Raw genomic sequence first — 13,682 nt, forward strand, 5'->3', positions numbered from 1 at the left:
CCCATCCAACAGCCAAGAGCTAGAAATCTCACTTGTCAGCTGTAGTTGCTGTCTGCCAAGAAAGCTGGAAATACTTGTCAAAATAGCACAGATGGCTACATCTCCTTCAGCTAGTCAAATGCCTCTTTTTCATAATTTCCATTACCATTAAGGTTGTTTAAATAAAATTGCCAAAGCCACAATACCAACATGACAGCCAATATATTGGAATTTTTGGTCTCTTCTGCTGTCATAACTGCAGTGCATTAACTGTTAAGCAGCCTTGTGGAATACAAGTGTATATGGCTACAACACGTCTCAAATATGGTCTCTTTAAATCCTTAGTATCACTCAATTAATACCTTTACCCACAATAAATTGTTAAAACTACTTATAATACATCTCCAGTTTTTAAATTTTACAAAAGCTGATCAGTAAGCAAAGCAGCTCATATTCCAATATTTCACTTAAACTAGTCTTTCACAAACACAATCCCTCCCCCAAAATCATACCTACTTAGAAATTTTTACTTCCATACCTCATTCCTGAGGGAACGTTCAATGAAATTAAAAGATGGCAAATTTAAAACCAACAAAAGGAAATACTTTTCCGCACAATGCATAGTTAAACTGTGGAACTCATTGCCACCAGAAGTTGTTGAGGCTGAGAAAATACCAAGTTCCAAACACTACCACCATTTATAGATACCAAAAATATCGATTTAAAATTTAAAAATTTTAAAAATTAATTATAAATGTCGGAGGAATATTAAACCTCATGCTCTCAAGGCAATCTTTAACTAAGAGATCAGGATAAGTTCTTGCAGGGGGGCAGAAAATACCACATATACCTAACATGGGGTTCTTACACCTCCCTTTACAGCATCCGGCACTGACCACAGTTGGAGAGAATATAATGAGTGGATGAATTTTTAGTCTGATTCACTATGGCAATTTCTACATTCCCAAAACCAACAAAAGAAATTCTACTAAGGAGAGATGCAAACCCCCTACTTAGTGATAAAAAGCGAAAAACTCTTTAAAAAGCCAAAAACCATGAAGAAGAAGTGAAGTTCAATTACAAACTCACAGTATAGTATAGATTGGGGTGGGCAAATTACGGCCCTCATCTCCAGCCCCACCCCAGAGCCTGCACCCCCAGCTGGAGCCCTCACTACCCCTGCCCTCCAACCCCCCACCCCAGTCCGAAGCCCACTCCCACACCCTGAACTCGTCATTTCTGGCCCAACCTCAGAGCCCTCACCCCCTCCTGCACTCCACCCCCAATTTTGTGAGCATTCATGGCCAGCCATACAATTTCCATACCCAGATATGGCCCTCAGGCCAAAAAGTTTGCCCACCCCTGGTGTAGATACACAAGGAACAGTGAGAAGCAAAACTACACTTAATTTGTGGTAAAGGGGCATCATAACTACATTCCTGAGGGAATTTTGAACCAAAAAATTTAAAATTATGAGCACAATATTTTAAAATTCTGCAAATTTTATTTCTCAAATAAATGTGGAGGCTCCAGCACGGTACTGGAGAGCACAGGCCACTGGCTGTACTGAGGTGGGAGATCACTGTGCAGCTCCCACCACCCCTGACACAGACTCAGCAGTGAAGCTGCACCCAACCCTGACACAGCACAAGGACTTGGCCTGCCCCAGAAGCACCCACCCTCCATGCCAGGCGCACCAGGTGTGGGCAGGCAGGCTCCTGCGGCTCAGCAAGGCAGTTTGCAAGTATGAAGAGGCTTAGAGTGGGGGGATCCAGGTGTGGGTTGAGAGGGGTCTGTGTGGGACAATCTGGGTGCAGGCGGCTCAGTGGGGGATCTGGGTGCGGGAGGGATGTGGATGCACAGGAGCTTGTTGGGGGGTTCTGGGTGCAAAGGTAATGGGACTCTGCAGGAGGGTCCAGGTGATGGTAGTTGGGGCTCAGCAGGGGGGGTATGGATGTCGGGGGGGACAGAGTTTGGCAGGGGGGTCTGGGTGTGGGAAGCACAGTGGAGGGTCCAGACGTGGGTGGAGGGGGGAGAATAGTTCAGAATACTACTAAGGAAATTTTGCCTGGTGGTGAGTAAATAATGTTCACAGAATGCTTTTGGCATTAAAAGTCTGAAGAATGGTTGGGTAATTTCAGTTAAAGATATTCACTTATTTTCCAGGAGTAGATTTTTTTCTTTAACACTTTATTGGCATTGTGTACTTTAGATTCACTAGTGTCACTCTCCTTTAGGAACCTTGGAAAATGAGAGTGGAAATTCCTAAAGGGCAATACAACATAAAAAGCAGAGAGGGACTTCCTCCATTATATTTACTTAGAAGGGGGGGTTTCCTTACCAAAAGTGGCAGCCATGTTGGGGTCAAGGGAGGGCTGGCCATCGCCAGAAGGAAGGTCAAGGCGAGTGAAGTCTCTGCTTTTGTCATTGTTGTATTTTACATTAAGGCTTGTTAACTTGGAGAAATCAATACGCAGAGTGCAGCATGCGTTGTAGATATTCTGGCCATCCAGAGCCTAGAGAAAAAAGTGGTTGTAAAGTTTAAAAAGGCAAAACATGTTTACCATTCACATATCTATCTACCTATATTTACTCCAATTCAAATCCACACTAACAGCAACCTTTAAGAAGTTGTTGGACCATTCCAGACTAGCCATTGCACCACTTTCAGCCACAGATCCTTACTTTCTAGAATATTAGTGTAACCTACTGGGTCAGTATCTGTTAGGTATCTCTCTCTCTCTCTGCCAATCCACAGCTAACGGGGCCTTGTATGGCCCCCAGCTACAGAGCCTGGTCTCCTTATATGATGCTACAGATTCATGCTTTTAAGCCTTAGACATCTTCCACATTTAAACATTCACTATAAAATAGTGGCAGTGATATTCGTTTGGGGGGGTTTTGGAACAACAGACCACTGGAATTTGTGGATGTTGGCTCAAGAGCAGTAAATTAGAGTTACTCTTTATAGAGCTACCCTCACACCACTAGGAAAGGATAAATTAACTGAATGTGTCTTGATTATGCTCTTTTGAAGCATCAAAATCTTTTCTGCACAAGCACACTTGAGTACTCTCCTAGGACCTCATCATAAAAAACAAAGGAAAAAAAAATCAGAGGCTACATATTTTCCACAGATTACCAGTTATGATTTCAGATTCTGTTATATTGAAATAAAAATAATGATCCGCAAATCCCTAGAAAAATTGAATTAAACGTCTTTACCAGTCAGCCACCTTAACTCCAAATAAAACATTCTCTTGGTATTGAAAACTTCTTTTACTCAATAGTTTACAAGTTATATGAAGACGGCAGAAAGGCCACCACAAAATGGCTACCAGGCTAAAACATGGAATGATCAGGTGATCATTAATCCCTTGGGTAGGATTCTCATTTAAAGCGTGGCCATTTGGCACTGCCAAAGCAATGTAAAGAGGTCTTACAGTGAGTGTAAGGTCCCTTTATGCTGGCAGAGCAGTGCAAAGTGGCCTTAACGTAAATAAATATCAGACTTAGTACAGAATGTGAAGCTTTATCACATTACCGAAAAATAAAATGCACGTGCAATGCCTGAACTCTGGTCTCAAAATAAACATAAGAACATGATTCAGTTTGTTTGTAAGTTTGCCTGAAAATAAGTCTACACATTTAGTTATTGATTTCGGACTTTTTTCTCTTTCAGCTATGCAATTACCTGAAAAAATTAACATGAACAACCACAAAAGTAATATGCTCTGCATAAGGAAAGCTACAATAACAAAAATTTTGTAGCAAGAGTCATCTCTCACCTATATCAATGCTCACATTCTAAGAAACCAAAGAAAGATAAGCGGAAGCGGCATGCCTGAGGTCCATTTTCAAGAATCCGTTACCTGATACATAATAAGGCCTGGGCCACAAAAATTTTGTAATGGTATAACATCTGGTTATGGGTGTGAATTTCTTTTTATTTAAAGTCATACAAGTACAATGCATTGCTTATACACCAGTACAGCTTATTCCTTCTCCAGTACTGCACAAGGAGAGTTGTATCGCCTAACTAGTATGACTTGTAGTATACTGATATATTAAAGCTGTACAACTTTTGTATGTACACATGGGCTTAGCGTAAATGAGTCAGGCTGACAAAAGAAAAAAAGAGACAATTGTTGAAAGTAAAAGATAAACTATCCAAAAACTTCAAAATTGTTATTTACAGATAAGCGATACATGTTATGCAATATTGTTAGCCCAAAGTCAAAACAAGTAAAATATTTTTAAAAGCTTTTTAAAAGAGTAACTATATCATGAAGATTTTTATCTAAGAACAGTTAAACTAAACAAACTTTGTAGGGTATAGGCTACTATGCAATTTTAATAAATTAAGTTCACCACTAGTGAGTAATAAATTCAAGGTAGGTTTCTCAGCCATTTTATTGAAAAGGTAGGGGCTTCTCAGCAGACAGTTCCTAATCTATGGAACTGCAAACCAGAAGGAGATCCAAGATGAGTCTTTCCAGCTTTAGGGCATTCTGCAAACCTCACCTTGTCCAGGAAAATCACATATCAACACAAAATAGAAAGACTCCAAAAAAAGCGAAAGAGTGGATCTTACTCCTATTTTGAAGAGAACTTCCTGTTAATTTTGTAGTTCCAATATACCACAGTAATGGTCACTTTAGAAAAACATATGAGACTGTCTTCATGATTCTGAATTTACTACATTAGTTAATTAAAATATTTCAAATTTGTGCCTCCTGTCTCTGTGCAATCCATATTATCCAGCTATTTGATTTTGCAGTAAAGTCATAATTCTGGTTTGACAGTTTCTTAGACTAGTGTCAGCAGCACAGAAATATAAATTCACTGCAGGATCAGAGAGAAACCGAGCTGAGAGAGAGAGAATTTCTGTTAATTTGAATTTCTTCATGTCTCTAATATTAGCCCAGATAACATAGGTAGCTCCTTTTGACATCAGGAGGAGACAGGAAATAAAGCAAAACTCAAGATGTCACTTCCCTATTCTAGTCAAGGTCTTATTCAGCCCTCATCACCATAGCACAAGGGCACGTTCTAGAAGTGCATTTAAGCAACATAACTTGCATCTCTCATGTAGTTCTTGCTCCCTTTCTCCCCCTACCTGGGGTAAACTGGATGGAACTTTGAAAACTTTAAATATAAGTATGCTGAGCTGTATGTTTATATTAGCAAAGGGTAAGGTTGAAGATCTGTGCCTTGCACTTGGAACGAAAGTTCTCTGGTGGTTCTTAATTCCTGTGGAAGTTTGTTCTGGTCTTGAGCCAGCATGGACAAAGCTCTACCACAAGTGTAAAGCTCATCTGTGTTGGAGGCAGACAGCTCCACTGTGCCTGAGGAGCAGAGTTATTGACTGAAGTCCTGATCTCAGAGCTTTAGGTACTCTTTTAGGTATCATGGGTCCAGACCATTAAGTGTCCTAAAGGTAAGGAACAAGGCCTTGAATTTGACATGGTATTCTATATGAAGCCACCACAGGGACCAGAGGGTAGGTTTGATGTGCTTGCAGTAAACTGTGCTGCTGCGGAGATGTGCTGCTGCATGCTGGGTGTAATGGAGATAGACTGGCTGACACAGCTCAGCTACAGTTCCTAAGCACCAACAGTTCTATTTATTCTAAGAGCTGCATAGAAAATAGTCCAGGAAAACATAGCCCTAGTTCCACTCCCACAAAACCAAAAAACCAGGTGAGCCATCTATGACAGACTCTGGAAAAACCAAACAGAAAAGTTACTATTCTACAAATGTCCCAAAGAGTGAGTCTTATGGAAACAGAACAAGGTAAAATACTTCCTGAGTAAGTAGAACGTAAGAGGAAAAAGAATAGGATTACTTGTGGCATCTTAGAGACTAACCAGTTTATTTGAGCATAAGCTTTCGTGAGCTACAGCTCACTTCATCAGATGCATACTGTGAAAAATACAGAAGATGTTGATATTTATACACACAAATCATGAAAAAATGGGTGTTTATCACTACAAAAGGTTCTCTCCCCCCCCCCACGGCTGTTACTCTGACCAGCAGGAGAGTGGGGTGGGGGGAGAGAAAACCTTTTGTGGTGATAAACACCCATTTTTTTCACGATTTGTGTGTATAAAAACCAACATCATCTGTATTTTCCACAGTATGCATCCGACGAAGTGAGCTGCAGCTCACGAAAGCTTATGCTCAAATAAACTGGTTAGTCTCTAAGGTGCCACAAGTACTCCTTTTCTTTTTGCGAACACAGACTAACACGGCTGTTACTCTGAAACCAGGAAAAAGAATGAGAATTTTCTCCTAAGTAACACACAGGTAGGGATCCCTGCTTTAAAGAGCATGAAGTTCTCTGTCTTTCCTTGCTTAGATAGCCCCAAAGACAATTTTAAGGGTAAGGACTAAGGTTTTTCTTAGGTGTTAAGAGATACCAGAAAGTGCATTTAACCTAAGATCTCACATAATTAAAGGAGTGCATAAAAACTTGTCAGCACCTCTGAACAAAGATCCCACCACATTCAGAGAAGAGTCCACATAGCTGTGTGTTGGCAGAGAAATGGAGAAGGCGGCCTATAGAGATGGAAAAGAACTCACATCTAAAAATGTTCTATTCTTTAAATCCTTATCACTATGACTACGAGGTTGCAGACCCTCAGGACTTTATCAAGCCCATTCTGAAAGAAGGCAAAAAAACTTAGAAAATATATCTAAAATTATTTAAATTTCTGTATTTGCTTCAGGAAAAAACGGCTACCTACCTTTCGTAACTGTTGTTCTTTGAGATGTGTTGCTCATGTCCATTACATTCTAGGTGTCTGCATGCACATGTGTACGGTTGTCGGAGACTTTTGGCTTAGCGGTATCTATAGGGCTGGCTGTGACCCCCTCTGGAGTGGCACTCTCATGTGGTGATATATCAGGTGCCGGCAACCCTACGCCCTCTCAGTTCCTTCTTGCCAGTAACTCCAACAGAGGGACAGGAGGGCAGGTAATGGAATGGACATGAGCAACACATCTTGAAGACAGTTATGAAAGGTAGGTAACCATTGCTCGTGTGGATTCCAGTTTAGGTGAATCACAAGCAGTAGCTATGGAGGTGGGCTCGCAGTTCACAGCTTGGAGGCTTACAGTACTGCTCTACAGAAGCCCGCATAATCCCAGGCCTACTGCATAACCACATGGTGGGATGTGAGGGTATGGACTGACAACCAGGTGGCCGCCTACAGATGTACTAGATAGGCACTTGGGCCAAAAAGTCTGCCGAAGAGGCCTGCGCCCTGGTCAAGTGGGTGGTGATGATCAGCGGGGGCAGCACCTTTGATTGATCATAGCAAAAGCGAATGCAGGCCGTGATCCAGCAGGAAATCCTCTGTACAGAAACAGGATGACCTTTCAGCCTGTCAGCCACAGCAACGAATAATTGTGTTGTCTTGCGAAAAGGATTGCTCCTTTCAATGTAGAAGGCCAGAGCCCTCCTGAAGTCCAGGGTATGTAGCCTGCACTCCTCCTCCAACTTATGTGGCTTTGGCCTTGGAGGAATCTGACTGATGTCTTGAGAGAAAACTGACCTGCCTTCAATCGGTGGGTGGAAGGCAGAGACGGCGGCTACATGGACCTTGATGGAGGAGAGCGAAAAGCCCTGAAGCTTGAGGTGCAGGAGGTAGTCTAGAATGATCTACAACGGAGCTTGCTCAGGACAAGCCCCCTTATACGCCATCCAGCAGGTGAATCACTTCCATTTGGCCAAGTAGGTGGCCCTGGTGGAGGGCTTTCTATTGCCCAACAGGACTCGCTGGATCTCAGATGAGCAGTGCTGTTCCTGCGCATTTAGCCACGCAGCAGCCAAGCCATCAGATGAAGTGCCACCAGGTTCGGGTGCAGGAGACTGATGTGGTTCTGGGACAAAAGGTCCGCCCTGAGTGGCATCCGGAACAGGGTTGCCACCAAGACATCCAGCAGCGTGCTGAACCAGTGTTGGCGTGGGCAAGCCAGCACTATGAGGATGACCTTCACCCTGTCCTGCTTGATCTTCCATGAGGACCTTGGGCTGCAACGGCACTGGAGGGAAGGCATACATCAGAGCCCCCGATCACGGGAGCAGGAAGGTGGCCAACAGGGATCCCTTGTCCCTGCCTTGGAACGAGCAGAAATTGTGGCATTTACTGTTCTGTCTGGATGCAAACAGGTCCCCCTGGGGAGTTCCCCACCTGCGGAACACAGAACTGACCACCTCCGGGTAAAGAGACCACTCGTGGCAAGACAAGAATGTCCTCCTAAGGTGATTTGCCCAAGTGTTCCTGGCCCCTGGGATGGCCACAAGGTGGATATCGTTCTGCAGGCAGAAATCCCAGAGCTGGAGCTATTCCTACCATAGGGCAGACAACCTGGCTCCCCCCTGCTTGTTGATACAGAAGACTGTGACCATGTTGTCCGTGAGGACCTGAACCATCTTGCCTTGTATGCGAGGCCAAAAGGCTTGGCAGGCTAGGTGAACCGCCCTAAGCTCCCTGACATTGATGTGCAGTGACTGATTGTGACTGGACCAACAGCCTTGAGTACAGAGATTGCTCAGGTGGCCTCCCCAACCCAGGTCTGAAGCATCGGAAACCAGAATCACTAACAAAACTGGGGTTGCGAAAGGGACTCCCTCCCGCACCAATGCGGGATCTTGCCACCAGCTAAGGAACGACAGTACGCTGTCCGGAACCCTGATCACCCAGTCCATACTGTGCTGGTTGAGGACAGACCAATGCCAGCCATGTGGAGTTGCGCGTGCCTAACTACGTAAGTGCATGCTGCCATGTGACTCAACAGTCTCAGGAACGTGTGGGTGGTGGTGATGAGTGGCGGTGATGAGTGGCTGGGCACGCAGAGATGAGATGAGGTCCACCATGGTTTTGGAACAGAGTCTTGCGGAGGAAGGCTCTGGCTTGAGTGGAGTCGAGTACTGCCCCAATGAATTCTATACATTGTAGTGGGGTGAAGGTTGACTTTTTGTCATTTGTTATTAGGCCCAGGTTGTGGCAGGTGGAACAGACCAGATCGAGATGCCTCCGCACCTGATCTGAGGACCAGCCCCTTATCCACCAGTTGTCGAGGTACGGGTAGATCTGGACTCCCCGACATCTCAGGTAAGCAGCCACTGGTGCTATACGCTTTGTGAACGCTCTCGGGGCCGACAGGAGACCAAAGGGCATTGCCATAAACTGGAAATGGCACTGGCCCAACATGAAAAGGAGGAAACGCCAGTGTCCTGGGAATGTGGAAATATAGAAGTATGTGTCCTTTAGATCGGGAGCGGCATATCAGTCTCCTGGATCCAGGGAGGGAATAATGGAGGCCAGGGAGACCATGTGAAATTTCAACTTTTTGAGAGACTTGTTGGGGCGGCACAGGTGTAGGATAAATCTGAAGCCCCCTTTTGCCTTCAGAATGAGGAAGTAACAGGGGTAAAACCCTTTTCCTTCCATGTTTTGTGGAACCTCTTCCACTGCCCCTAAGCTCATGAGGTTTTCGACTTCCTGAGTGAGGAGTTGTTCACAAGAAGCGTCCCTGAAGAGGGACGGGGAAGGGAGATGGAAGGGTTAGTCGGCTACAAACTGCAGGGTATAGCCCAATGAGACTGTGTTGAGCACCAGCAGTCCGAAGTGATATGGGACCAGGCTGGCTGGAAAGGGTGGAGGTGGTTGAGGAAGATGGGGAGTGGATCCAGTGCAGTGACTGGGGCATCGTCCTTGAGCACACCCTCAAAATGATTGTTTCTGGCTGCACTGATCACTGAAAGGACCGGGCTGAGCAGGTGGATGAGACAATGACTGGTGGAGTTGCTTAAAACCCGTCTTTTTGTAGGAGCCAGAATGAGGGGTTCCCCAAAACCTCGATGATGGTGGAGGTGCAACTGTTTCCTGGCCTGCTGAGAAGTATGAAGGCCTAAGGAGCAGAGGGTGGCACAGGAGTCTTTAAGGCCATGGATCCTAGCATTAGTTAGTTCCCTCAAACTGGAGGTCCTGGAGGGTAGATTGAATCTCCTGGGACAGCCCAGAGGTCTGTAATAAGGAGCTATGCCTCATGGCTATTGCAGAGGTAAATACCCTGGACACCGAGTCTGTGGTGTCCCAGGCCATCTGGGGGACACCCCTGGCTACTGCCACGCCCTCATCTATGAGAGTGGCGAACTCCTGCGCCTGATCCTGTGGGAGGCTCTCTTTCAACTTGCCGACGGATTTCCACATGTTGAAATTGTACCTGCCAAGTAGGGCCTGATGGTTAGAGACCCTAAACTGGAGGCTCGCTGTGGAATAAATCTTTCTGCCAAACAAGTCTAGTCTCTTGGAATCATTATTTTTTGGGGGTGCCACTTGCCTGGCCCTGCCTGGCCCTTTCGTTGACAGCAGATACGACCAAGGACCCTGCATAAGGGTACGTGTAAAGGTATTAAAACACCTTGGTGGGGGCATATTATTTCTTTTCCGACTTCTTGGATGTGGGCGGAATGGAAGAGGAGGTCTGCCACATCGACTTGGTGATCTTCAGGACCCCTGGTGAACAAGCAATGCAACCCACGCTGGGGCAGAGGAGGGAATGGCACCGAAGAGGTTATCAGGTTCCTCAGCTAGCTCCTCGACCTCCAAGTTCAGGTTGACCACCACCCTTTTAAGGAGGGCTTGGTGCTCTCGAAGTCGGGGGTGGGGTGGGGGGTGAGAAATTGACAGATTTTGGAATCAGTTGGCAGTATATGGACTGGGGATTGGTTATAAAAAATTTTAAAATATTCAAGTAATTGTAAATTATTTCTTTTTATATCAAAAAAATCAATGCAGGTCTTTGGCACTCATTGTTAGGTTGCAGGTGCCTGTCAAACTGATGAAATATGGGGAAGGCAATCCACAAGTTCTTCACCTAGGATGCCAGATTATTAATTAATTATTATTAAAGCATCGTCACAGGCCCCCCCAAAAAACCTGTGCTTGAACCACATGCAGTTTATTAGCTGGTCATTTTTGCCTGTATTATATTCTACTAAAAGGAATTAGGAGCCAGATTTACAGGTCTTTGAGCCAACATTTATAAGGAACACAAAATTTCACTGAAATTATTTATTTTTGCAGAAGAGCAGTACTGATTTGTAATTACAAGGACAATGGGTTTTAAAGGTTTTTGGGAAAAAAATATATACCTACAGTACGCAGATATTTGTCTTCCTTTTTGAACCTGAGATAGCAAGTGAAAAGTTTAAATTCCCCCACCACCAGCATCTCTTTCCTGTAAGTAGAAGGAATACTAGCAGTGTACTAGCCTTAACTTGTGACCAGGTACACAGGTGGAATTATTCAAGACCACTAATGCGTAATTAGTAGTAAAAGTACTAAAGTTCAGCAAATCATTCTCTACAACGTAATTACAAAACCCTAAAGCTACTTTGAGCAGCAAGAGAATTTAAATATTACTAGAGTGTCAAGAAACCCTAACACTAGTGCAGCTCATAGCAAAACCATGTACATGTAAAGAATGTTTCTGTAATTTATTTTATGTTGACTAAATAGGTCAGATGTATATCTTTATGCTTACCATTTTGGCATAATGTGCATTCATTGGATCAGCATACTGAAGCAAGGCCTGAAACTGATTGTTCTTTGTGAAGGTGATAATCTTCAAGACAGTTCCAAACTTGGAGAAAATCTAAAAAATAAATCAAGAAATAAATAATTTGGACTTTTAAAACTGTATCTGTATACTTTTAAAGCTACAGTACACAATTTTAGCTCTTGAGATACTGTTTTTCAGGAATAATTTTATATTCGAAATGAACAAAATAATTCTCAGTTCTATCAGAATCCATGTTTTGGAGGCAAGTTCATAATATTTTCTACTGGCCACTAACTTCCTCCACGTCCGGCAAAAAAAAATAAAAAAAATAAAAAGTTAATTCTCTCCAAGAGCAAGAGTCACTGTCTCTCAAGTTACATGCCACAGAACTTGCTCAGAACTTGCATAAAGAGAGAGAGCCTTTGTTCTAGACCTCCAGAGATGCTGGAATACATTGGAGTATTGGTTTGAGAAGTGGGGTTTCACAAAGCAGTTGAGAGCAGGGATTCACAAGCTGTCTTTGAGGATGATGGAATGGACTGCACCCTCACCAAGTTCGCATATCACACTAAGTTGGGGGGAGAGGCAGATACGCTGGAGGGTAGGGATAGGGTCCAGAGTGACCTAGACAAATTGGAGGATTGGGCCAAAAGAAGTTTGATGAGGTTCAACAAGGACAAGTGCAGAGTTCTGCACTTAGGAAGGAAGAATCCCATGTACTGCTACAGGCTGGGAACCGACTGGCTAAGCAGCAGTTCTGCAGAAAAGGACCTGGGGATTACAGTGGATAAGAAGCTGGATATAAGTCAGCAGTGTGCCCTTGTTGACAAGAAGGCTAACGACATATTGGACAGCATTAGTAGGAGCACTGCCAGCAGATTGAGGGAAGCTATTATTCCCCTCTATTTGGCACTAGTGAGGCCACATTTGGAGTATTGCGTCCAGTTTTGGGTCCCCCACTACAGAAAGGATGTGGACAAATTGGAGAGAGTCCAGTGGAGGGCAACAAAAATAATCAGGGGGCTGGGGCACAAGACTTATGAGGAGAGGCTGAGGGAACTGGGCTTGTTTAGTCTGCAGAAGAGAAGAATGAGGGGGGATTTGATAACAGCCTTCAACTCCTGAAGGGGGGTTCCCAAGAGGATGGAGCTAGGCTTTTCTCAGTGGTGGCAGATGACAGAACGAGGAGCAATGGTCTCAATTTGCAGTGGGGGAGGTCTCAGTTGGATATTAGGAAACACTTTCACTAGGAGGGTGATAATGTACTGGAATGGGTTACCTAGGGAGGTGGTAGAATCTCCATCCTTAAAAACCTCTAAGGCCTGGCTTGACAAAGCCCTGGCTTGGATAATTTAGTTGCGGTTGGTCCTGCTTTGAGCACGGGGTTGGACTAGATGACTTCCCAAGGTCTCTTCCAACCCTAAATTCCTATGATTCTATGACAGCTCGAAGTACTAGGTACAAAGCTGGATGAATCCTACAGGTTCAGTAACGGAAGATCTCTTCTAAACAGCTCATGTATCCACGTTTTATTTTTGAAACCACAAAAATCATTGTCCATGAGATATGAAGCTCAAAATGCTATATAATTTTTTATTTGTCAAGAGTAATCACTGTGTTCAAGACGATATCTCTGCCTCTGATAGCTTACATAGAAGACATAGAAAGACAGAAGATCCACTATAAGACTCAGTAAAAGGAGAAATTGGACACAAGCTCCCCCCCCTCCACTTCACTCTTTAATTTGTTGTCTCTTGTCTTATACTTATGTCGTAAGCTCCTTGGGACAGGGACCATCTTTTTGTTCTGTGTTTGTACAGAGCTTAGTATAATGGGTCCTGGTTGCTGACTGGTGCTTCTCGGTGCTACAGTAACATAAAAAAATAATAAAAAAGGATCTGAAGAAGAAGAATGTAAGGAGCACACTGGAATTGGAGAATATCCATGCATACAACACTGAATGCGAGACAGCAGAAAGGGGAGTGGAAGAAGGAAAGGGAATGTTGTTGGAAGAACATGAACAGCAAGGAGGAATGCAACAAAACACTAGATCCAAGTGTGAGCAGAGTTATGCAGGGCCTTCATGGAATATCAGGGTTGGAAGAGAGCTCAGGAGGTCATCTAGT

General features: G+C 44.0%; 1 protein-coding gene across 3 annotated transcripts in view; it reads right to left on the bottom strand.

The window, feature by feature from the left end:
- PTBP3 (polypyrimidine tract binding protein 3) overlaps positions 1 to 13,682 on the bottom strand; it is a 119,062-nt gene that overhangs the window by 22,289 nt on the left and 83,091 nt on the right. For all 3 annotated transcript variants that reach the window (XM_084628912.1, XM_084628914.1, XM_084628913.1), the window contains 2 exons: positions 11,539 to 11,649; positions 2,321 to 2,495 (listed from right to left, as the gene is read on the bottom strand). In XM_084628912.1, coding sequence (XP_084485038.1) covers positions 2,321 to 2,495; positions 11,539 to 11,649 — 286 coding nt within the window. The remainder of the gene's footprint in view (positions 1 to 2,320; positions 2,496 to 11,538; positions 11,650 to 13,682) is intronic.

Source organism: Lepidochelys olivacea (assembly GCF_965140295.1).
Source record: "Lepidochelys olivacea isolate rLepOli2 genome assembly, chromosome: 5".
Classification (NCBI taxonomy): Eukaryota; Metazoa; Chordata; order Testudines; family Cheloniidae; genus Lepidochelys; species Lepidochelys olivacea.